This window comes from Natator depressus, chromosome 9 (assembly GCF_965152275.1).
Source record: "Natator depressus isolate rNatDep1 chromosome 9, rNatDep2.hap1, whole genome shotgun sequence".
In the NCBI taxonomy this organism is placed as follows: Eukaryota; Metazoa; Chordata; order Testudines; family Cheloniidae; genus Natator; species Natator depressus.
The window spans coordinates 5797370-5822848 of NC_134242.1; the positions used below are offsets into that span (position 1 = coordinate 5797370).

Consider the following 25479-nt stretch of genomic DNA (forward strand, 5'->3'; position numbering starts at 1 on the left):
CATGTTAGTAGCTAGCAGGGTTTCAATCCCTGTATGGACTGATTCTTAGATTCTTGTTGCCTGTCACCATTTCTTCTATTTTATCTTCCCTTAAGACATCTACTGACTTGTAGCTTACTGGAAATGTCATTGCTTTTTTTCTTTACAAGTTTACTCTTACCATAAATCATGATTATCCTGTACATCGTCATCTGCTATAGAAACTTTATTATATTGAACAGAAAAAACCTTAATCACAAGAAATCATTAATCCATCATTAACTCATCTTTAATCAGCACTTTCATTAGTTCTAACTACAATATTACTCCAAGGGTGGGCAGGAGAGTGAAATTCAATTAATACTAATTTTGCTCTTGCAGAGATTTAGAGTGGGCTGTGTATTCGGATCAAAGCTGCTGTCTTGCATGTTTTGCATGATATTTAATTGAAAAACAGGTTATGTCCCTGTTCCCACCCTGAAAAATATTCAAACACAGCACTGCTGCTCTCCTTTCCGGAAGCAATACCTCTTTCACCATTTTATTCCTTGAAGAAGATGACGACCATCAGTTCTGCAAAATAAGTGCCTATTGTACATCTTTTTTTAACAATAGGCTGTTTTTTCCCTTATTTTTTTTTCTGAAATGTGTCTAGGTGGATGGTAACTTCTGAAAAGCTAGTCGTAGCCTGTCTCAATGAGGATCATTAATGCTGTTTTACTTATTTGTCCACAGAGTGATGACAGATCTACTATATCACCAGGTTCACCTACTACTCAAACAGGTAACAGGAGAGAGGTGCAAAAAGTCTAAAAAGAAGGGCTAAAGTAGGTTAAATTGCTTGCTTGCATAAGTAGTCTGTTAAGGATGTCATTCCTATCCATAAGCTGGACTGCTCTGTCTGTGGGTCTGACTTGTTGTTAAGTTCTCTCTTGAGTTACAGAAGTAAATAGAGCACAGAGCTGTTGGCACCTTCTTTGGGAAGTGGTGGGGCTCCACATTTTCCAGGCTCTGGCATTGGCGTTGCCCTAATGACACATTAAATACAAAATGGAACAATTTGTTGGTAAAAGTGCATGGAATGTGCTTAGCATGCAAGTGCTCTTGAAGATGTGTCTTTCTGCCCTATGCTTTTATCATGCATGGCTGTAATTCATCTTGTCATTAGGTTATAATTTTATTATGTTCTTTTAATTACTACAGTGCTGAACCCATTTCCTATTAAACTCGTAACCTTTTTTCTTCTTTCTCCTCCTCTCCTTTCCTGTGCCTTTCCACATTTGTTCAGTCCATCTTTCCTCTCTGTATCCTGGCCCTGCCGCTCCTCCTTCCTATAGAAACCCTTCCCAGCGACCTGAGAGTTTCCTTTTCCGAGCAGCTGTAAGGGATGAAATTAACAAAGGTAGGTTATAGAGCTGGAGAAGCTGGACTGTGTTACAAAGTTATATTAACTTCCATGTTAACCACTTTGTGCACAATTGCATTATCTTGGCGGCAGTAGCTTTATTCTCAGGAAATTAGCTTTAGAGACCTATCTGTGGACACCAGTCGCTAAACTTTGTTAGAATAAACCATTATAGTCCTATTTGTAATAAGTCGAATATTTTTGTCTTGGTAATAAATAAATTTAACAAATATCAAAGAATATGATGTGCAAATTTGTGGAGTGTGTGTGTGGGGAGATTAGTGTTGTGCTCTCCTGGATTTATACTTTCACCTATACAGAGGCTATTGTAATGCTATTTATTAAGCCCCTTGATAGTGACAAAGGCAGCTTTATAGACTTTGCATTGTACTGTAGTACATACCAGAATTCATACCTTTGTAGTAAGATTGACGAAAGTTGTACAAAGCAACATTTCAGCTATCTAAAATTAATTCTTTTTATGCAAGTGTTTATTGGGCAAAAGAAAATTAACAGCATCTAAGCCTTGCTTAGATTAATAATCAAATGAAGGAAATCAATTTGTGAATAGCAATGTACTATACCCAAACTTGCTTACTGTGCATGTGTAATACTGCATTAAAGGAATACCTCCCAATCAAACTCAGTTTGTCACTTTCCTTCATGCTGGTTTTTCTAGTTGTTGCTTCATCTCCCTCTTCTGCCGCATGTCCTCCTAATGATTCTACAGACCCTAGAGCAAGGCAGAACTCCAAGCAACGTGAGGAAGAGTTGGAACTAATGGAGCAACTGCGGAAGGTGTGTACTCGCAGTAACTAGTGTACAAGCATTTTAGCAAATTCACTGCAAGTATGCTACAAATGTTTCTTCGTTGTTTTGGACTTGCTTCATTTAACCAGTGCCAGCCAGAGTGTTTTGGATAGATTAAACGTTAGTAACTTCACAATCTAAAAATTCAGTTGGATACAGTAGTCTTCATCTTACTCCTGTCGTGTAATGTCACTTCTCATACACTGTCAAGTTGTCCACTCCCACCTGATTGCCAATGAAGCCAGCGTTCATCACCCATTTGTTTGAAGATTTAAAGAGCATCTTTGTGCTTTCTCCCAGGCTGCCCCTCCCAGTTGGGAGGAACTCTCTGTAAACATCCGTAAAGCCACCTCATTGTCCTCTTTCAAATCCCTTCTTAAAACTTTCCTTTGCCATGATGCCTACAAAAAGCTTGGTAATGGTTAGGCAGTTGGTATGCTTGGACCACTGCTAACTAATATCATGTTTCCTTTTACTACCCATCTGTCAGTATCCACCTATTGTCTCCTGTCTTATACTGAGGGCTTGTCTTCACTACCAGGGAGATCGATGCTGCTGCAATTGATGCAGCGGGTGTCAATTTAACGGGTCTAGTGAAGACCTGCTAAATCGACAGGAGAGCGTCTCCTGTCGACGCAGCACAGTGAAGACACCAGGGTAAGTCGACCTAAGCTACGTCGACTCCAGCTACCTTATTCACGTAGCTGGAATAACGTAACTTTGGTCAATTTACCCTGGTAGTGAGGGTAAGCCCTGAGGAGCAGGGACTGTCTTTTTGTTCTGTGTTTATACAGAAATTAGCACAGTGGAGTTGTGGTCCATGACTGGCACTACACGACCACAGTACACATAATAAATAATAAAAATGCTATGGTTTGTTATGCTGCTGCGGTGTTTCACCCCAGAGATGGCTGCATTTCTGTAGTGCAGGAAGTGACTCTTAGAAGTGTCTGTAAAGTGGTTTGGAATGTTTTGGGATGAAAGGTACCTAGAAATGTAAAAAGAAAAGGAGTACTTGTGGCACCTTAGAGACTAGTGAGCTGTAGCTCATGAAAGCTTATGCTCTAATAAATTTGTTAGTCTCTAAGGTGCCACAAATACACCTTTTCTTTTTACGGATACAGACTAACACGGCTTCTACTCTGAAACCTAAAAATGTAAGTTATCGTTGTAATTGTCTGAGACTTTGTCAAGGAATAAGACATCTTACCCATTCCGTAAATGCTGATTCTAATACAGTAGTGAATATAAGCACTTCACCGGAATGGATTTTTTTCTTCCACTCATGAACTTAAAGCAGGGGTGGGCAAACTTTTTGGCCCAAGGGCCACTTTGGTGAATAGAAATTGTATGGCGGGTCATGAATGCTCACAAAATTGGGATTGGGGTGTGGGCTCTGGGCTGGGGCTGGGGATGAGGAGTTTGGGGTGTAGGAGGGTGCTCTGGGCTGGGACCGAGGGGTTTGGAGGGCCGGAGGGGGATCAGGGCTGAGGCAGGGGTACGGGTTCTGGCTGGGGATGAGAGGTTTGAGGTGCAGGAGGGTGCTCCGGGCTGGGATCAAGGAGTTTGGAGAACGGGAGGGGGATCAGGGCTGGGGCAGGGAGTTGGGGTGTGGGGAGAAGCTCAGGGGGGTGCAGGCTCTGAGTGGCGCTTACCTCAAGCGGCTCCTGGAAGCAGTGGCATGTCCCTTTTCCGGCTCCTACACGGAGACGCGGCCAGGCGGCTGCCCCATCTGCAGGCACTGCCCCTGCAGCTCCCATTGGAGCGCGTAGGAGCCAGAGTGGGGCCATGCCGTGGCTTCCGGGAGCCACATGGTGCAGCCCCCAACCTTGTGCCCTGGCTGGAGCACCAGAGTGGGGCTGAGCCGCATGGTGCGGCACCGACCCAGCACCCGAGCCGGAGCACTGGAGTGCTGGAGTGGGTCCAAGCCACATGATGGGGCCCTGACCCAGCATCCTGGCTGGAGCGCTAGAGCAGGGCTGAGCTGCATGGTCCAGCCCTGACCTAGCGTCCAGGCTGGAACAGGGCCGAGCCGTGTGGTCCGGCCCCAACCCAGTGATGAAGCAGGGCCCAGCTGCTGGTGCAGCCCCCAACCCAGCGCCCCGGCTGGAACGCAGCCTATCCGCTGGTGCGGCCCCCCGACCCAGCGCCCCGGCCGGACCGCCGGAGCGGGGCCAAGTTGCGTGATCTGGCCCTGACCCAGCGCCCCGGCCGGAGCGGGGCCGAGCTGTGGGGTGCGGCTTGCGGGCTGGATCCGGCCCCCGGGCTGTAGTTTGCCCACCCCTGGCTTAAAGGAAAGCATAACCCAGCATGTTCTCTAAATAATATTTTGTACTGATGTAGCTCTAGCTCCTTTGATCTGTTGATCTGAAAGGACTTTGCATATTTTGAGCCTCACAATCTACTTCCTAGTTTTAAGTGTAAAACCAAACTCATTTTGCAGATATGTAAACTGAAATACAGAAGAGTGATTTGCCAAAGGTCATACACTGAATGAAATAGGTAGGCTCTAAGATTTGTGTAGCTCAAAAGCTTGTCTCTTTCACGAACAGAAGTTGGTCCAATAAAAGCTATTACTTCTCCCACCTTGTCTCGCTAATATCCTGGGACCAACACCGCTACAGCTTGACTGAAAATGATATATTGAATGAGACCAGAATAGAACCCGTGAATTGGAACCCTGTTCTCTTCTCCGGTAACCACTACACTTCATTGCCTTTTCCTGCTTAAGATAACTTAAACTGATTAAATGTAGTAGTTCAGTTTTCCTTTGCAGGGAAAATATTATCTCTTGCCTCTGGTGACTACATTCCACTCCTACGCTTTAAGACAACTATTTTCATAGTACATCTACTCTCTGAGTACCTGGAGGATGTGGAATATATTTCTTGGACCTTGATTACTCACCCTGGGATTTGTGGTTTTCATCAATTTTGAGTAACGTTCTTTTTATCTGCGTTGCTGGATTTTAATTCCATGTGCTGCACTGTGAAAACTCCATTTGTCTTTTAGCTCAGTAGCTTTCAAACTGTGGTCAGTTGTGAATCCTGGTGGTCCACAGAATGAAACCTTTTGAGAACCAAGCCCCAGAGAATTAAGAGGGTTGTTGGTCCATGAGAGGTTCTGCTCTTATGAAATGTGCTGCAGAATAAATAAGGTTGAGAAGAGCAGCTGTATTTAATCATTTAACTGTATTCTTATTTGCTTTGTGTGATACATGATTTTCATTCTTTTGTAGAATATTGAGTCACGGTTAAAAGTGTCTTTGCCCAGTGATCTTGGAGCAGCTCTTACTGACGGAGTTGTTCTCTGCCACTTAGCCAATCATGTGTGGCCTCGATCTGTTCCCAGCATCCATGTCCCCTCTCCTGCTGTAGTAAGTATACAAAGATGTAACAGTGTGTTGTAGTTGTCTGGGTCTCATCATAGCGTTTCGTAGTCCATGTGAGGACTACATGTAACATCTCTTTCTGATGTTGGGCAGAGATAACAAAATACCAGTCTCCTTTGCCTAAGCAGAATGTGTAGCAAAGCCATAAAAAACTAGTGACATTTGTGTTTGTCTATTTTAAATAGTTACTTCTAACACATATTTTATTTATTGAACTACTTATAGGACTTGAGAACTTTATATTTTAGTAAAACAAAAGACAGGATTCAATATGAGAACCAAAATAGGATATTTCAGAGGGTCAAAAGGTCTTAGAAACAGAAAAGGACAGATAGCTGGGATATATAGCATTTAAATGGATGTGTGGCAACGCAATACAGAAAACATAAGAAAGAAATAGGGAATCAGAATTCCATCTCAATTGACGTGAATAGACTCCCATTCCTGGATCCACTTAAATTACTATCAACTCTGTCTCTTAGGAATTTTGATAGGGCATATTGATCAGATTGTTCAAAGTCCCTTGAGCACAACGCAGATAAGCCCAGACACACACTTGTGGGAACAGTAGGACAGGAACTTAATCTTCGTGTATTCTGGGAGTGTTTGTAGCAGGAAGTACACCCAGCAATAGAAATTGCTTAAGAAGATACTTCTGTGTTACCTGACTGCAACATTTTGGGCAGTGCTTTAGAAGTTTTCGAAAGTAATGCAGGAAAAGTACCTGTATCTATAACTTCATCAACGGCAACTAAAAATGTGTACCACCAAAATACCACATGTGGCTAGAGAAGATATGAGAATCAGGAAATGAAGAGGAGTCACTTACAGTATTGATCCTGTTGTTGTGGCAAGTTTGTTCATTTCGTTGGAGTCTTTTTAGGCAACCTAAAGGACAACTTGAAGATCAGTGGAGTATGGGAAATTGTCTGCCTTCCCTTACTGCTTGTAGCAAACCCACAGGTGTGCTTCATAAGTTAGATTCCAACAGAGCTATACAAGACACCACCCCCTGTGGGCTCTTGCCTACTTGAAATATACAAGTGTATTTTGAATATATAATGTGCATTTTGCTCTCATAAAGGCAGATTTTTTGCTTGTTACAGTTTTAAAACAAGGTGAATGACCATATAAATAAAAAAGGAAAACCGAAGGGAGTCACTGGGGAAAATGTTGAAAAATGTATGTTAAGTTTTGCTTTGACTTATTTTGGAGACAGTACTTGTGTTAGAACTCGAACTGGCACTTACAGCATTGTGTACCGTATCATTATGGCTTGTCTTCTATGGTCTTGTTTGATCATGCAGATATCCCCATAGTTTAGATAACAGACTAAACAGATATGATGGCATTTTAGGCAGATTACAGAATCCTCAAAAAATGGATGTATATAGCTGCTATTCAGTAAACTCACTTCATAATGAAGATATTCTCTGTGCCCTGTCCTCCGTGGAATTGGATGGTTCCAAGTCTACATTGTGAGCTAAATCATGGCGTTGCCACAAGCCCTGAGTAAGAGGCAGCATATAGTTGCAGTGGCCTGAGAGCGGAATGGGGTTATATTGTGACTCAGCCATAATATGCTCTCTGTTTTTCCTCCTTACTCTAGTAGAGGGAAATCTGCATCAACCCTTAACCTGGCACAGATTATTTACCGCTCTGTACCAGCTCAGCTGTGCTGTCTGGCACATTGAGGGTGTGGAGCTGAAGCTCCACCAGCTTCCCACCCACCTGCTTAGAGGGGGGAATATTAGCCTCACAGAAGCTGCCCAGTCTGCTGTTACCCACAATGTGGGTAGCCAGCACAACGGAGAAAAGGGACATCTTATGTCTTGTTTCTGTTTGTCTAGTCTATTCTTTTTCCAGTAGTTAAGGTCTGTGTAAAAGTGTTGAAGTTTACCAGAAAATGCCCATTATTCAAGAAGAATCTGATAAATACAATTTAGAACTCTGCTGTTAACCACATGAAACACACTTGTAAGGAATTTAGGCAGCAGTTTCCATTTTCTTTGGTTTCATCTGGCTCTTTTTGTACCTCTTTAACTGAAATACGTTTTAAACCTGTATATAACTTAATAACTCAGAATAGGCTCCAGGTTGGTTCACATCATAAAATTACTCTGAAATTCAAAGGTCACCGTACTGGAGCGATGGATGGATGGATGGATGTTTTACTCTAAATGTATTTTTAAGATTAGGTTATTGCAGCCACTCAAAATAGACACCAAATGTGCAGCCTATTTTATAACACTTTGTGTGTATATTTTGCACAGATCAAAATACTCTTTCCATTAAAATGTTCATCTCAGCACTTCGTGAGTTAGCTTTTCACTTCATGCCTGCCTTTCTAAGGAAATGTTGAGCTCTGTTTTGAATTAGATAAGCTTATGTCATCATAATGTGTTTTTGGACTGCAGATTTATTAGTCGTTTAACCCAAAAGCTTTATTTTTAAAAATCCTGCCAATTAAAAACTTTGTATGCCTTCTTCTCCTGCTTCTTTGCAGCCTAAGCTAACAATGGCAAAATGCAGACGAAATGTGGAGAATTTCCTGGAAGCTTGCAGAAAGATTGGTGTGCCTCAGGTAAATCCCCTCCTATTCCTGTATTGTGAGGTATACTGTATTGTATAGTACTTTACAAAAGAGATCTTTCTGAAACCTTTGGGGACAATGCAAATGTGTCAAGTTTAGTACTGTAGGTTCACATGTAAGGTACATATAACTATGAAGAGCTGATTTGATTTTGCATTGTTTCAGGAAGCAAAATAAAGTCACAATAATGGTTTGCAAAGAGTACGCTTCACTTACTGTGATCGAGATAAAGTTCATTATAGTTGGATTCACTCTGATTCTGTCAAGCAGAATAAAGAGGTGCATTAAGAATCTGGTTTTGAAAAAACGTCATTCAGGTTTCTTGAGACCATATGTTGGGTGTTAATCCAAGAGGCTTTAAAAATTTTAAAAAAAGATATAGTTTTGAGTGTTTTTTCCCCAAGTACCAAGGTTTCTGTTCTGCCTTCAGAGCAAAGCCTACTGCTCCGTTATTTTATGTGACCACTCTGATTGTCTAAGAAGAAACCATGATATTGGTCTGTTCTCTGCGGGGTAGTCATCTGTGCATAGATCTCCACTCCTTGTGTTATATGTTCTTGCTCTCAAGCTCTAGTACCTTCTGGAATTCCTCTTCACCTTCCAAAACACTGCACATTCGCTCTTGGGGCAAGAGCGAAGAGATGGAAATATATATATACAATATAGCACATCATAGTCCAACTGTCTTTTCTTTCTCTTTCCCTCTTTCCCCACTTCACTTCTAACACTAGCTGATCTCAGTGCAAAGGTTACTTTGATGGTTTAATAGCTACTTGCTCTGTTTTGCTGCTGTTTTTCTCTCTGGTGCATTAATTGCTATGTTTCCTTACATTACAAAGTAAGTGTTAGAACTCATGTTGCAATTTTGCTTCATGTTTTTTTTATCCTGTTTGCTTTTGGAAAGACTTCTCTGAAAGGGAAAAATGGACCCAAGGACTCATAACTACTTCTAAAAGTGATTCCTGGACAGTCACTGCTAAAGCAGTATTTGCCTGGATTAAGTCATTGATAGCTTCACTTCCAAGATGTATTACAGCTGATTGCTTTGAGCCATCAAAAATGTAGGATAAAAACCTTATTTAGCTGCCCATTAATCTCTTAAGACTCATTAGTGCATGAGGTTGGACCCCTGCAGTGAGGGAACCACTGTTACTTTGCAGTGCTGCACTAACTAGGTGTGCTGAAGTAAACCAGAATCACTTACTTGGTCAGTCTCACTCAGAGTGAGTTCACATTCCATGGAGTTAAAGGGAGAGGACAAGTGAAATAGTAGGTCATATCTACTACACTGTTCAAGTCTGTGCACTGAATGCAAGTCTATGGTATGGACTCTATTATGCTAGATCTGCCTTGGTGCATGCAGGTGCACAGAGGCAGACAAGACTGACCTACCTAGAATCTTATTATGTTCTCATTTCTCCTGCATTGAGCTTCAAATTAGAGTTCCTGAAGAACAAGGCCTTTGTGAATACTTAGCTGAGTGACTCCCCACCTGAACTCTTAACTTACCCTCCACATGTCTCCTCTGCCCCTGAGCAGAGAAGGTAGGATGTCTGCATGAGAATGCCAGTCTAGTTACCGTTATTGAAAAAATGCCTGTGTGTGCCTCCTTTCATTTAAATTCTGAGATTACAGAACTAGAAGGATGTCTCCAAGTATGGACCTATGTAGAAATACTTACCTTTTAAGAGGGCAAACTAGTTACCTGTAATTATTGTTCTCTAAAGGTAGTATCTTGCGTAGAGCCACACTCATATTCCAGTATTCCAGTGGAATAGTTACAAAAGACTGTGTGACTTAGCGGTCTTGGATCAAAAGAAACTGACAGTTGGACACTATGATATGCTATATTCGCACCTATCCATCATTGCTTACAGTTGATGCCTCTGTTGGAGGGAGGTGAAAGGTCCGGAAATGTTGATAATTTTAGAACACTTAAGCCATGTGATCAAATATTCGGTATCTATGCAGAATACTACATTCAGAGATCAATTACAGGTAAATAATCTGCTCTGTTTGTGCCGTTTTGAATCATTTCACTAATTAAAAAGTATGGATTAAGTATGTGAAGACTCATATACAGCCAGTGGTAGTTTAAGAATACCTTATCCAATTTATTTCTGACTTCCAAAATAGAACTGTTTTGAACTAAGACTTATGACAACTGTTAGCTGTTTTATTGAAGAGATTTTATTATATATTTAAACTAGACAGATTGACACACTACTGAACGCAAAATGCATATAAGGAGGCAGTTCTTTAGAACAGGAGTCTTGCATATTCCTTTGTGTGAATTAACCAGTTGCATTTTACTCCTTGAAATTGTTGGATGTATTTGAGATATCAGATGACTGACTGCTTCATGGATACTTGCACGGTTGATCAACTGACTCTGTTTTTCTGTCTGTTTTCCCTTCCTGCTCACACACTTTGGACAGGACAATCTTTGTTCCCCTTCTGACATTCTTCAGCTAAACCTCAGCGTTAAAAGGACAGTTGAAACTCTTCTTTCCCTGGGGACAGAGTCAGAAGAATCCACTCTTGTCTCTCTTCCCATCCAGCTTGGGGGCTTTGCGGCATTTTACTGTACTCTAATGCTAACACTCTGTATGTTCTATCGCTGGGTCTTTTTCCTCTAGCTGAAGGACAGTGGTGCTGCTGAGTCGCTACATCACTTCAGCGATTGGTAAAGGCTTTGTTTTTGTCAAGAACTGTTTGGATAAGTGCAGTGCATTCTTTCTGATAACCAGTCAGAGTTGACATGTACAATGTAAAAACACTCTTTGGTACACCCACCTGACAATCTGTGACATTGTTACAAGTTTGTATTTGTGTGATGTTTAGCAAGCGTTCTGCTTACAAGGGGAGGCATTACTGTCCAGTGGCTAGAGTAAGGGACTAGGATTTAGTGCACTGGGTTCTAGTCACAACTCTCTTGAATGGCTGTGTAACATGGGAAAATCACAGCTCCACTGTACCTCAGTTTCCACAGTTGTAAAATGGGAATACCACCCGCATTTATAAAGAGCTTTGAGTTCCTCTGATGAAAAGTGATATATACATGTGCAAAGTATTGTTTTTTCTTTACATGTCACTGTGCCTTGTTATATCTTACTGTCTTAGGAGACCCGGCCTATGATTCTTTTTATCAGGACTAGAGTTTTTTTTACAAGCCTGTTTCCTTAACCCTTTTTGCTAAAGTCTTGGATTTCCTGTGTTGTTAGGTTCTGAATAGCGTCTCATTTGACTAAGGCGATGTCTACACTACAGAGCACACAGCGGCACAGCTATACCGCTACAGCAGTGCCACTGTAAGGTCTCCCGTGTAGCCGCTCTTTGCCGGCAGGAGAGAGCCCTTCTGCCAGCATAATTAAACCACCCCCAACGAGCGTCTCCTGCCGACATAGCTCTGTCCACACCAGCACTTTTGCCGGTGAAACTTATGTCAGTCAGGAGGTGTGGTTTTTTTCACACCCCCGACCAACAAAAGTGGTAGTGCAGACAAAGCCTAACTGACCGTGAATCCTGAGCTGCTTCACCTTACTAAGGCTTTGTCTATGCTGGCATTTACCTCGTTAAAACTTTTGCTGCTCAGAGGTGTAAAAAAACACACCCCAAATGACTAAAAGTTTTAACGATGAAAAGCACTGGTGTGGACAGCACTTCGTTGGTGGGATGAAGCTACTGCCCCTCTTTGGAGGAGCTCTCTCCCAGCGAAAAAGAGCAGCCACACAGCGCACCTTACGACGACACGGCTGCAGCGACACAGTGTACACATAGCCTAATACATCAAGCCTGGAGTTTGTAGAGGAGTTGAACTTTTTCATGCACACTGGGAAAAATCTGGTTCCTGGTGGAAGATGAGCTACCATGGGATATTACTGTGGTCCTCATAGCAAACTTCTGGAGCAGCCACTTGATTGGTGTGAGCTCAAACTCAACCTTATTCCATAAGTCTCTTCCTCCTCCTCATGATCAGAATCTTTGCATCATAGAATTGTGGGCTAAAAGCTCTAATAACATATTCACTCTTCATTGGTTTGCAAAACTCAGGTAGCTTTCAGAATTTTTCAGCTGCACACTGCATTCTGTTGCTTTCATGCATTCTCTGGGAGACTGTGATCCATAAATCGGATGTCAAAAGGAGCAGACAAAGTCCATCCAACTTTTTCTTTTGACACCAAACCAATTATCTGCCTTTTTCTGTTGTTTGCTATTGTTTTAATGGGACTGTCACGTGAACTCTGTATTAGAGCCCCATTTCCTTCAGGGTTTGTCAACAAAAGTAGTTAGACACTGATCCATTCTGTTTCATTATTTGCAGAGCCGCTACATGGAGCTCACTATTTACTTTTTTTTCTGGGCAGTATTACCTAGCCTGGTGCTTCTCAATCAGTCGTCCTTCAAATTTCTGTAACTTGTACTCAACCTGCCTCTTCCCTAACTAGATGAAGAGCTTCCATGTTGGGTGCCAGTGCACCACTGCCATGCGTCCATGTGGGGAAGGGAGTTATTATTTACTGTGAAGCTTGGACTCCTTTGAAAATCAGTGTCATATTTGCAAGAGTGGCATTTGGACCGCACAAGCTCTGTTCCAGGTTAGACCAACCACAGTGGTGGTAATGATCAGTTCAGCTGCAGTCCTAGCGCAGTACATGGATTGTTACCCACAAAGGCTGGGACCCATTAGACTAGTTTTAAATCCAGATTTGGCACATCTCTCCTGCTAAGTTATTGAATGTTTAGACTGAGTTCCCATTTTGCCCTCCCACTTGATTAAGTCAGAGTTCCAAAAATGTCTTCGAGCTTCAGGGCACTCCCAACGCTGTGTGCAAGAGACCATGTCTCCCCAGTGTAGATGTCCTTTTCTGAATGTGTTTCAATGAATTCTTCTTAATCCTAAGAAAATATGGTCAACCGTTCTTTAACCCATCTTAGCTGCTGCAGTCCAGTGTTTCAGCAGTAGTAACACAGTAGTAAGTCTGAAGCACTGCATCATACATAGCTGAGCTGCAAATGCTGTAATTGCCATTGAAAATGTTTTTTTAATACGCATGGTCTGCTGAGCCTTATAATAAAAATTGGGCTAATGAACCTAAGAGTAGGTTAATGGGAGTTGCCTGCCTCCTTTTCATATCACATTGTGATTTGACACAGAACATTCCAGTCTGGGAATTCCGCCTGAGGAGAATGTGCTTGTTTTCCCCCACAAAAGGCAGGATTACAGTTATTTTAAAAAATTGACCACTGGAGCTGTTTTTGCACTGTTTACTGGTATGGACTAAAACTAACTCAATTGCCTATATTAACTTCTCTTAATGAACACTGTGATTAAAAACTGCAAGGGTTTACAATAACGGTGCCTTCCAGTTTTAAGACTTTTTGTCTATCTCTGTGGTATGGATTCATTCCAAATCATTTCCCTGTGTTTATATATTTTTAAAAGGCTGAAATCCACAGATATTTCATTGGTAATTGTACTACTTTCTAGTCTCTTGTTTATTGGAACTTTAAAGGTGTCAGTCTGGTACCTGTCTTACCTCAAGAATTTCAGGGTTGCACTCAAGTTCTCCACATGAGGAGTCCAGGCTCTGATCACTCACACATTGCCAAGAATTAAGATTTTTTTTTTTTAAGTCTTCACAGAAGATGCAAGCAGTGTAGAAAATCAGCTTGCCATGTACATATGTAAAGAAATGTATAAAGATTCTCCAGGGGTTTATAGAGTGACCAAATATGGGGTATCAGGTTTTTTTTTTAAGTAGAAATGCAAGGACCTGATTCTGCATTTGACTCTACCTGGTTGGACCCCTGCATGAAGCCTCACTGAGGTCAGTGGGATTCTGCCTGAGCACAGGCAGAGAGCCTCTGTGGAGTTGGTTGCAAGATCAGGCCCTAAACTCAGATTATACACACAACAATACAATTCCGTAAATGCCTTGAAAGCTCATTCCACACTAGATATTTTTAAATACTACTACTTAATAAGGGTGCTTTTCTGAGGTGACCTGTATTAAAAAAGAGTGTCTGAAAGATGAATAACTGATAGCTCAAGAACGGCCCTTTTTTATTCCTATATTGAGGATATTTGCCTTTAAAATATTCCTGGTCATTCTTCATTGTATTATTTTTAACAGTAAGAACAGCACTTTTAACAGGTATCCTTTTTAGGGCTGTCAAGCGATTAAAAAAATTAATTGCGATTAATCGCACTGTTAAACAACAATAGAATACCATTTATTTTAAAAAATTTTGGTTGTTTACTACATTTTCAAATTTATTAATTTCAATTACAACACAGAATACATTTATTTATTTATTACAAATATTTGCACTTGTAAAAAACAAAAATTATTTTCCAGTTCGCCTCATACAAGTACTGTAGTGCAATCTCTTTATTATGAAAGTTGAACTTACAAATGTAGAATTATGTAAAAAAAAAAAAACTGCATTCAAAAATAAAACAATGTAAAACTTTAGAGCCTACAAGTCCACTCAGTCCTACTTCTTGGTCAGCCAATAACTCAGACAAACAATGTTAGTTAAAATGTTTAGGAGATAATGCTGCGTGCTTATTGTTTACATCACCTGAAAGTGAGAACAGGTGTTTGCATGGCACTGTTTTAGCTGGCGTTGCAAGATATTTACGTGCCAGATGCGCTAAAGATTATATGTCCCTTCATGCTTCAACCACCATTCCAGAGGACATGCTTCCATGCTGATGATGGGATCTGCTCGATAACGATCCAAAGCAGTGCGGACTGATGCACGTTCATTTTCATCATCTGAGTCAGATGCCACCAGCAGAAGGTTGATTTTCTTTTTTGGTGGTTTGGGTTCTGTAGTTTCCACATCAGAGTGGTGCTATTTTAAGACTTCTAAAAGCATGCTCCACACCTCATCCCTCTCAGATTTTGGACAGTACTTCAGATTCTTAAACCTTGGGTCGAGTGCTGTAGCTATTTTTAGAAATCTCACATTGATACCTTCTTTGCGTTTTGTCAAATCTGCTGTGAAAGTGTTCTTAAAACGGATGACTGGAAAAAGGCTAATGTAGTGCCAATCTTTAAAAAAGGGAAGAAGGAGGATCCTGGGAACTACAGGCCAGTCAGCCTCACCTCAGTCCCTGGAAAAATCATGGAGCAGGTCCTCAAAGAATCAATCCTGAAGCACTTACATGAGAGGAAAGTGATCAGGAACAGTCAGCATGGATTCACCAAGGGAAGGTCATGCCTGACTAATCTAATCGCCTTTTATGATGAGATTACTGGTTCTGTGGATGAAGGGAAAGCAGTGGATGTATTGTTTCTTGACTTTAGCAAAGCTTTTGACACGGTCTCCCACAGTATTCTTGCCAGCAAGTTAAGGAAGTATGGGCTGGATGAATGCACTATAAGGTGGGTAGAAAGCTGGCTAGATTGTCGGGCTGAACGGGTAGTGATCAATGGCTCCATGTCTAGTTGGCAGCCGGTGTCAAGTGGAGTGCCCCAGGGGTCGGTCCTGGGGCCGGTTTTGTTCAATATCTTCATAAATGATCTGGAGGATGGTGTGGATTGCACTCTCAGCAAATTTGCGGATGATACTAAACTGGGAGGAGTGGTAGATACGCTGGAGGGGAGGGATAGGATACAGAAGGACCTAGACAAATTGGAGGATTGGGCCAAAAGAAATCTGATAAGGTTCAATAAGGATAAGTGCAGGGTCCTGCACTTAGGATGGAAGAATCCAATGCACAGCTACAGACTAGGGACCGAATGGCTAGGCAGCAGTTCTGCGGAAAAGGACCTAGGGGTGACAGTGGACGAGAAGCTGGATATGAGTCAACAGTGTGCCCTTGTTGCCAAGAAGGCCAATGGCATTTTGGGATGTATAAGTAGGGGCATAGCGAGTAGATCGAGGGACGTGATCGTTCCCCTCTATTCGACACTGGTGAGGCCTCATCTGGAGTACTGTGTCCAGTTTTGGGCCCCACACTACAAGAAGGATGTGGATAAATTGGAGAGAGTCCAGCGAAGGGCAACAAAAATGATTAGGGGTCTAGAGCACATGACTTATGAAGAGAGGCTGAGGGAGCTGGGATTGTTTAGTCTGCAGAAGAGAAGAATGAGGGGGGATTTGATAGCTGCTTTCAACTACCTGAAAGGGGGTTCCAAAGAGGATGGCTCTAGACTGTTCTCAATGGTAGCAGATGGCAGAACGAGGAGTAATGGTCTCAAGTTGCAATGGGGGAGGTTTAGATTGGATATTAGGAAAAACTTTTTCACTAAGAGGGTGGTGAAACACTGGAATGCGTTACCTAGGGAGGTGGTAGAATCTCCTTCCTTAGAGGTTTTTAAGGTCAGGCTTGACAAAGCCCTGGCTGGGATGATTTAACTGGGAATTGGTCCTGCTTCAAGCAGGGGGTTGGACTAGATGACCTTCTGGGGTCCCTTCCAACCCTGATATTCTATGATTCTATGTGCTGGGTCATCACTCGAGACTGCTGTAACATGAAATATATGCCAGAATGTGGGTAAAACAGAGCAGGGGACATACAATTCTCCCCTCAAGAAGTTCAGTCACAAATTTAATTTTTTTAACAAGCATCATCAGCATGGAAGCATGTCCTCTGGAATGGTGGTTGAAGCATGAAGGGGCATACAAATGTTTAGCATATCCAGCATGTAAATACCTTGCAATACTGGCTACAAAAGTGCCATGCAAACACCTGTTCTCACTTTCTGGTGACATTGTAAATACTAAGCCGTCAATATAAACAAACTTGTTTGTCTTAGAGATTGGCAGAATAAGAAGTAGGACTGAGTGGACTTGTAGGGTCTAAAGTTTTACACTGTTTTGTTTTTGAGTGCGGTTATGTAACCAAAAAAAAATCTGCATTTGTAAGTTACACTTTCACGATAAAGAGATTGCACTACAATACTTGTATGAGGTGAATTGAAAAATACTATTTCTTTTGGCACCTTAGAGACTAACCAATTTATTTGAGCATAAGCTTTCGTGAGCTACAGCTCACTTCATCGGATGCATCCGATGAAGTGAGCTGTAGCTCACGAAAGCTTATGCTCAAATAAATTGGTTAGTCTCTAAGGTGCCACAAGTACTCCTTTCTTTTTGCGAATACAGACTAACACGGCTGTTACTCTGAAACCTGTCACTATTTCTTTTGTTTATAATTTTTACAGTGCATATATTTGTAATCAAAAATAATTATATAAAGTGAGCACTGTGCACTTTGTATTCTGTGTTGTAATTGAAATCAATATTGAAAATGTAGAAAAACATCCACAAATATTTAATAAACTTCAATTGGTATTCTATTGTTATAAGTGTGATTAATCGCGATTAATTTTTTTGAGTTAATCGCATGAGTTAACTGTGATTGACAGCCCTAATCCTTTTCGAAGGCCAATCAATCATGCATATAAACAAGACCCTATTTTGCCATAAAACAACTTGTGTGCTCTTCTGTTTTCTTCTTTCGCATGGCTTTCTGCTGTGTGTCTAGTAGGAAAGATCAGACCAAATGTGTGGTGTGTTGTTTTAAGAGGGTTTTCGTGCAGATAATATCTCTCTTGCTGTTGAGAAGAACTGCTATTAAGCATGTGGATACTTCCCAGATTTATTGCACAATATTTCCAAAGCACATGCTAATATCTCAGTATTTGTTAAAAGCTTTAAAAAGTGTGTTTGCATATTCATATCTGGTAGCTGAACGCGACAGTGTTGTGAGGACTCCCCCACATCCCTGTTGTGTTACGGAAATGTAAACACCATTCCTGTTGTACTCTTGATCTGTGATCATGTTTACCAGATTGAAATAAAGGCCCCACTCCCCAGAGTCAATCCAATTCTGATTTCATCAAGTGATATCATTCGAGTGGGGTAAGGGCAAATGTGCGGTTTCCCTCTTCTCACCTGTCCCCGAAAACTGTCCTTATTTGTACATATATTTTTCATGAGTGCTGATGAATAAACTAACAAAGTGATTGTCCAAGAGTTTGCTGGTTTGTTACCTTGTACTTTGTTACATTTACAGCTGGCTTATCCATAGGTAAAGATTTACTTCCATAGATATTTTTGTTTAGGTGTCCATACCATTCCATATTTCAGTCTCCTTCCGCTTGTTTAATTTGCATTTTTTTTCTTTTCTTTTCAGTTAAGTGGTTTTCATCCCTTTTCTTTGTTTTTGTCTTTTTGTTGTGTTTGTCCCATTTAGGAGCGATTATGTTTGCCTCTGCATATTTTAGAAGAGAAAGGTTTGACACAGGTAGCAGTGACAGTCCACGCACTTCTGGAGCTTGCACCCCCAAAGCAGCAGCATCACCACTTGTCTGCTGCGTAAAGATCTCCAGGACCTTTTGGTTTCCCTTGGCTAAGCAGAAGAACATGAAGACTTTACTGCTGGTGCAGTGTATCCAAACACACAGAGCTCTGCTCTAAGAAGGAAATTAGCTTCTGTGATTCCTGACAGGAATGTTTTGCTTCATTTCTCCACTTTTTTTGGAGATCACACCAGTTTCCATTTAATTTTTTACCAATATTTTTTCCCCTTTATAAAGTGAGGTTTTTTCTTGGGGAAAATTGCTTTCTCTGGTTGTCGAGAAGCGTCTGTTAAAACTGACTGTGTAGATTCAGGGGATTTATATATACAGTCTGAAAAGCTGTAAGATTCCTACTAGGATGTATTTCCAAAGGGGATGTTTCCATTGCGACACAGTGATGGAGACTGCTTGTCCTCCCCATGAGTCCCAGAGAGAGTTTTCCCTGCTTCTAAGAAACGCCAGCTCTTTCCATTGCATATAAAGATCACAGGTTAAGACTGTGTTTTGAAGCTGATGATACTCAGTTTCTCAAAGCAAGACTGAAACGGATTCTTTACTCTGGGTTGGCATGTCCTCAATATTAAAATATAACTATATAGTGCTGTTGGGTTTTTTCCCAGGGAAACCCATACTGCTTGTTACCTCCCTAAGGAACAGACATGGCAGTGAGAGATACTAAGCCCTAACCCTGTTCAAATATTGTTATTAAATCAAAATATTTGCTGGCTTTAAGCTTCGGTTGGTTATAAATCTATCTTTGTATTGGAATCTTTCCCACTTCAGTGGGAAACATCTTACCACCCTTCATGCCCTCTCCTACCCATCATGGGGACTTGGTTACTAAACAGTAATGTTAAATTGGTCTATGGCTCGAATTGCTGCAAATAATGTTTGAAGATTTTCCTATGAAGAATCATGTACCTATTTTCATTCCACTGCAAATAATCATGAGCTATCAAACCATCCATTAGAGATCTGTTATCCAATTCTGTTTTCAATTGAAAACAACACACAGCCACCCCCTTACATCAATGAAGACTCCAGTTATGTAGGAACAAATTATTGTAGGAAAGAATGAGATTATTGAATTCCCAGAGTGGTTCTGTGTGTTAGCTCTGCTTTCAAAGTGCCAGTCTTTTGCAAAAGGAAATTTCTGTGGGTGGGTTTGACAGAATGTGTTAATAAAGTATGTTTTCTTGTAGTTAATTCAGTGGTATAAACTGCCTTTTGTCCCTTCCGCCTACCTCCTTTTCCCCAAAAAGTGGACATTCAAAATATGTGAACAGGAAACTGAAAATAAGGTTTGCATGTTACTTTAAAGGTGACTGACAAAGTCCAGACTTCTGTGCTGCCTTGGCCCCCCTGATGAGGCTGGGTCACATTCAGCTCTGCAGTAACTTAATTTTTTATATATAGTAATGTTTTAAAAATCCTTTTCTCCCACAGTGAAATCCTCTTGATATTTCCTGGGGTAATCCCAGAAGACACCTCTGCCATTATCATGGATTGCACAGGGTGTGAATGAGACTTCTGGTATTTGTGGTGTTCCATTCTGGGGTATTGTTAGTGAACCAGTAATACCAAGAGGTTTTCAGAAGGGATGAAGTGGGCAGAAGAAATGGAAAAAAGGTTAGTTAAAAGTTTTCTTTGCTGTAATAAGCCTGGTCATGGGAACACTTAAGCACAGAAGTCTGGGCTTAGCTGAATTTTCCCTTTGGATTTGTCATTCCATTCGCACTCTGATTTGTTTGCCTAATAATTATTTCATGGTAGCTTGTGGTAACTGTTGTCCCAACGATTTCGCATAAGGACGTATTTTGCTTCATATTGGTGTTGACACCACTGATCACACCATAGGTCTAGAAAAACACATGAAGGATGTTTAAAACTAGAGTCGCACAGTTGATAAGGGAAAATATTTTCATAATGTGTAAGTGGCTTGGTTTCTGGAAGATCTGAGTATGCCAGTAACGTGCATCATAAAAAGGAAGAGAGCAGCTCTGTACAGGTACACCTTCCCCCAGCAAACGGTGTAGACTGTGTTTCGCAGTACCTTGTTCCAAGTGAAGGCTTGCAACGGACAGAGCCGGTCCTTGAAGGATTATGTGGCAGTGAAAGGAGAATTTTTTTTACTGCAGTCTCTGCCATTTGTTGAATGGGGGATGTAGATTTCTGGCATCTCACTGCTGACACTATAGACTAGTGGTTCCCAAACTTTTTCATGACCTCCCCTCAGATATTTCTTGGGAGGAGGGCACATTTTTTCAACCCTGGGTTGCCCCACAGCCAGCCCTACTCTCCCCCGCCACCCACTCCCCAGGGTACCTGGGAGGGAGTTGTCATTGCAGTGTGGAGCAGGCAGAGCACATGGACTGGGCACCCTGCCCCATCAGTGGTGGCAGCACAGACTCCCCGTCCCTCCTTGGTGCTGCAGCTCCCTGCCAGGCTGGGGGGTTCATTTCAGCACCACACCCCTTGGATTCTTCTGCCAGCAGCAGAGACTAGCCTCTCTGTAGCCAGCTCCATGCACCCCAGGATGGGACCATGAGCAGCTTCCCTGCCTCCCCTCCCTGCTGGCTTGAGGCTTCCAGCAACGCCAAGTGGAGATGCTATGGGTTCTTGCTGGAGGGCCCAGCAGGCAGAGCAGGACTGGATGCCACGCATGTCCCCTCCAGAGCCCCTGCCTCCCTCATGCTGCTCCTTACCCCTCTTCCCTGATGGCTCAAAATATTGCAACCCCCTATGGGTTTTGACCCCCAGTTTGGAAAACTCTGATATAGATAATTCTGCCATAGACCATAAAATGTTTCCTTATGGGTTGTCTACAAGTTATTGTTAAAGGGGAGTAACAAATTAATCTGACTTCTCAGTACTAGATACTTTTTATTCTCTGTACCTGGGTATTAGGTTTTGTTTAATAGATCGAAAGGAGGATGCAATATTTAGATTTATTCACTGTAAGAAATCTGTTAAACTTAATGTGGAATTGTGAGAGTCTGTTATTTGCTCCAGCCCAGCTTCCCGGACTTATGGAAACTGACCGTAACAGCATTCATGTTGGTAGAAGTCGGACATTTCATAAATGTTAATTTTTGGAAAACTAATAATTTGGAGTTTGAGTCTGACTTTCAGTAAATGGCCACTTCTCAGTGTGTGTTGTAAAATCAGCCACTGTTGCACACACATGTGTGGCGCCGAATTTTACATCAGCAACTATGCTTGTATGCCTGGTCAGGTGTATGCTCCTATTTCCTTTACAGTTCTAAACAAACATTTCCCTCTAGCAAGTACACACTTGTGTGGTCCTGTTAGTTTGACTCTTTAATTTTGTGTTTTCATGCTGGCAAACACTAAACATTGACCAGACATTGAGGATGAAAATCCAAATCTGAAATTTCACGATATGGTTTATTCTTGATGTATTATACCAAAAAACACTTCTGGTTTCTGTTGTAATGAAATGGGATGGGATTTTTGGGGATATTTATGTGCACTTTTTGTTATAGCCAGTTAAAAAATATTTTAAAGAAAACACATTGGATTTCATTTTGTGTGCTAAAGCTAGTATCAATTGTAGTCTTTCCCTTTTGGGGCGTTTGTGTTGGGGAAAAATCCATTTCAGAGTTCAGCACTTGCTAGTATGTTTATGTTCCTTACACAAACTTTGTTAAGCACTGAAGAAAATTGAGGATCGATAATATTACGAAATAGAAATTGAAGTGGCACTGGCACTTAATGGTCCTCGATGGTGCTGGAATGATCTGGTCAGGAAACAGGGGATTTTGATTTCTCCTTCTTGGGAGCTAGTGACAGGGGGAACTTGTTAGGAAAGCCCCTTCCTTGCTGGTTTATTAAATTCTAGACAACATTTTACAGCACTGAGAACTATTCTGTTGCTCTTAGCAGTAATGTGATAACTGGTGATTTTTTTACCCTTTTATGACTTTAAATGGTTCTTTGACATTTTTGTTTTAGAAGCAGAGGAATTCTAAGGTGGATTTAAACATTTAAAAAAATCTTTTGTATAGATATTCTGTTTTACAATCTAATTTTGTTTCTGAAAACCTTGTAAACGTGTAATTAATAGAGTAAAGGATTTTTAAAGCTCCCACCTATACTTGTATGTCTGTAAATACATTCCATAATTTCTAAGACTGTTAAGTATAAATATGCCAGAATATTGTGTACTTTATTTTAAATTGCCTGTATGCTGTTAGTTGTGTGAACTTCTAACACACTGATAATATAAAACCAAATACTTGGGTAATTTGAAATAAAGTTTTAAAACCTACATGAACTGAAATATTTCTTCCTCCTTATATTTTTATATTTGAATCAGTGATTGTCAATTCCTGTATATCAAGTGTGGATTTACTTTCTGAATTGTCATATTTATTAAGAGGACGGAATTTTTTTCTGGTCGTCTTGGGAGCCTGGTATAGGAAAAATTGTTCTTTCAGCATAACGAACAACCCCCGGGCCAGAGTAGGAGACTGCGTATGTTTGCACTCAGTACGTTTCTTTCAGCAGATGTAATCAGAACCTGTTTCTCTGCAGCCTTTCTAGCCCCTCCCCCTGAGGGTAACTAGTGTTCCTCAGAATCAGCTGCCCTATTCATTCTTAGAAGTTAGTGGTGGAAAAGACTTTTTAGGTCACGTGGGCTGTTAGCCACAGCCAGTGCACAGTTGCTCTCTGTATTACGTTCTCATGTTATTTATCCTGTCTAGTTTTAAATTCTGTGAAGTTTGCACCAGTGTTCCCCTCAGTAATAGGAAAGTTTTTCTGATGGCACAAAATGTTTGTTCCTCCTTTCCTCCCTCTCTCCCTCATAACTAGAGTTTACAGCAAACAAGCGAGAGGCCTAAAAGTTGCTAGCAGCCACAGAACTTCCTACCTTGCTTCATACATGCTGCTCTCCCTCCCACTCCATCTCCAGTTGGTCCACAATGCTACCACATCAGCTGTGTCCCCCACTCCAGGTCCACTCTTTAGATCCCTTGACCAACTCCCTCTTGACTTTTGCATCGGTTTTCAGGCTCCGTGTTTTCACCTTCAAGACCCTGTACTGCTTGGGTCCGACCTCCGTCTGCTCTGCCCCATCCTCATGACTTAATCACCCCTTGTGTGATCTTCTCTGTCAGTCAGTCATAGAGCTTAGGGCCAGAAGGGACTACCCACCAGATCATCTAATTTGACCTCCTATACCACAGTCCATTCTCCATGCTGTCTCTGGCCCTCTATACCTGGCATCTCTTCTTGACTGCCCTATGAGGCCTGTTCCTCTGTGTGCCTCCTTAAAGCATACTTCCTCCAGAAGGCCTATTCCCCCTAGTCTTCCACAAGGAGAAGTTTTAGGTTTGGATGCCTGATCTTCCCCTGCTAAATCCAAACAAAAATGGTGACTCTACTAAGAACAATGCTGGACTCCATCTTTCACTCGTGCAGCTCTTTGTTGCACTGTATTTCCTTCCATTTTTACATGTAAGATTGTAAGACTTTCAAGGCAGGTGCTTTATCTTCTGTCCATCTAGCATCCATCTTATTGTTGGGGATGTAGACAAGTGGTGGAGAAGCGGTCCCTTAGAGTTCACAGGCAGAGTTGGCTATAAATTAAAGACTCAGGGATGCACCAGTTCTAGAGTGTTCTAGGTGAAGCATTGACAACCTTTTCCCAGCAATAGGAAGTCTTCCTCTCCTTGCACCAAGAACTTCTCGGCTTCATTTCTTTTAAAACCTTTTAATTTTTTGATGAACTTTAATGCTGTGTAAAGCAACAGAATTGGCAGCCCTGAAGAGTGAAGTTCTCCATTTTTATCTACAGATGAGTATTGCAGGTAAGCAGTAGTGTAATCTTCCTCTCCGTGTCCTGTTCTTCACTTGAACCTGGGGAGCCATTGCTGGGCTGAGAGAATACAGTAGTTGACCCTCCGTCCTTAGTCCTTGAGGTCTCTGCTGAGTTGTAACAGTCTGGATGGCTGCCGTGTGGTGGTGGTGGTTTTGTGCCGTAGATACCTGTCTGCTGAAAACTACATGGAGACCTTCCATGTCATTTTATATAGGTCGCCTGAAAGTCATTGTATGGTAACTTGCAGCTACTTACTAAAGTAGGCTGAATTTGATCAAGAAGCCTAAAAATGACACTGCGTGTTGTCCCATGACTAATACCATCCCAAGCCATTCGGCCACTACTTTGCTGTATATGTTGGTTAAGCCGCTTCACTGGGCTTCAGGTTTCACGTCTGAAAAAAGTGGGTAATACCCATCTCAGTAAAGAACTTAGAAATTAAGGGATTTCCTGACCTCAGTCATCTGCCCCAGTCACCGATTCTGATGTGGATTCTGTTTCCATGGCACCTGTGTAATAATAATTTAATAGCAACAAAATTACTGGCTGCTTTCTGAGATACATGCAGCCTTATCAGTTCATTTCCCGGGTTTCTAACAGTAGTTGTATTTTTAAACTCTGTTTTATTTTTACAGTGCAAATATAATAAATATAAAGTGAGCACTGTACACTTTGTATTCTGTGTTGTAACTGAAATCAATATATTTGAAAATGTGGAAAACATCCAAAAATATTTATATAAATGGTATTATATTATTATTTAACAGTGCAATTCATCACAATTAATTTTTTTTAGTCGCTTGACAGCCCTAATTCAAATCACTAATATGTGCCTACAACCTTAATTCCTGCCTTTTGGTTTGTGTGGGAATGAGGTGTTAAGCTTATTAACATCTTTGTCAATGGAAGACAGTCACCAGAGAAAGCAGCATGTTCTGTGCACAGCAGATAGGTACATGAGAGTGCAGAGGCCAACAATTGTTAAATAGCTATTGTATGGACTTGAACAGCTTGACTCTGCAGCTGTTTCTTGGCACAAGGCACCTAATGGCTGTAAAGCATATGGGTTTGTTTACGGATCATGGAGAAGCTCGTTATATCTTCCAAACTCCCCTGACTACAGTATTTAATTAA

General features: G+C 41.4%; 1 protein-coding gene across 6 annotated transcripts in view; it reads left to right on the forward strand.

Moving 5' to 3' along the window:
• Positions 1-22748, forward strand: part of LRCH3 (leucine rich repeats and calponin homology domain containing 3) — a 101710-nt gene extending 78962 nt beyond the window's left edge. For all 6 annotated transcript variants that reach the window (XM_074963389.1, XM_074963391.1, XM_074963386.1 and 3 more), the window contains 6 exons: positions 715-763; positions 1268-1381; positions 2064-2182; positions 5433-5570; positions 8092-8169; positions 18395-22748. In XM_074963389.1, coding sequence (XP_074819490.1) covers positions 715-763; positions 1268-1381; positions 2064-2182; positions 5433-5570; positions 8092-8169; positions 18395-18520 — 624 coding nt within the window. In that variant the 3' untranslated portion in view covers positions 18521-22748. The remainder of the gene's footprint in view (positions 1-714; positions 764-1267; positions 1382-2063; positions 2183-5432; positions 5571-8091; positions 8170-18394) is intronic.
• The last annotated feature ends 2731 nt before the right edge of the window (positions 22749-25479 follow it).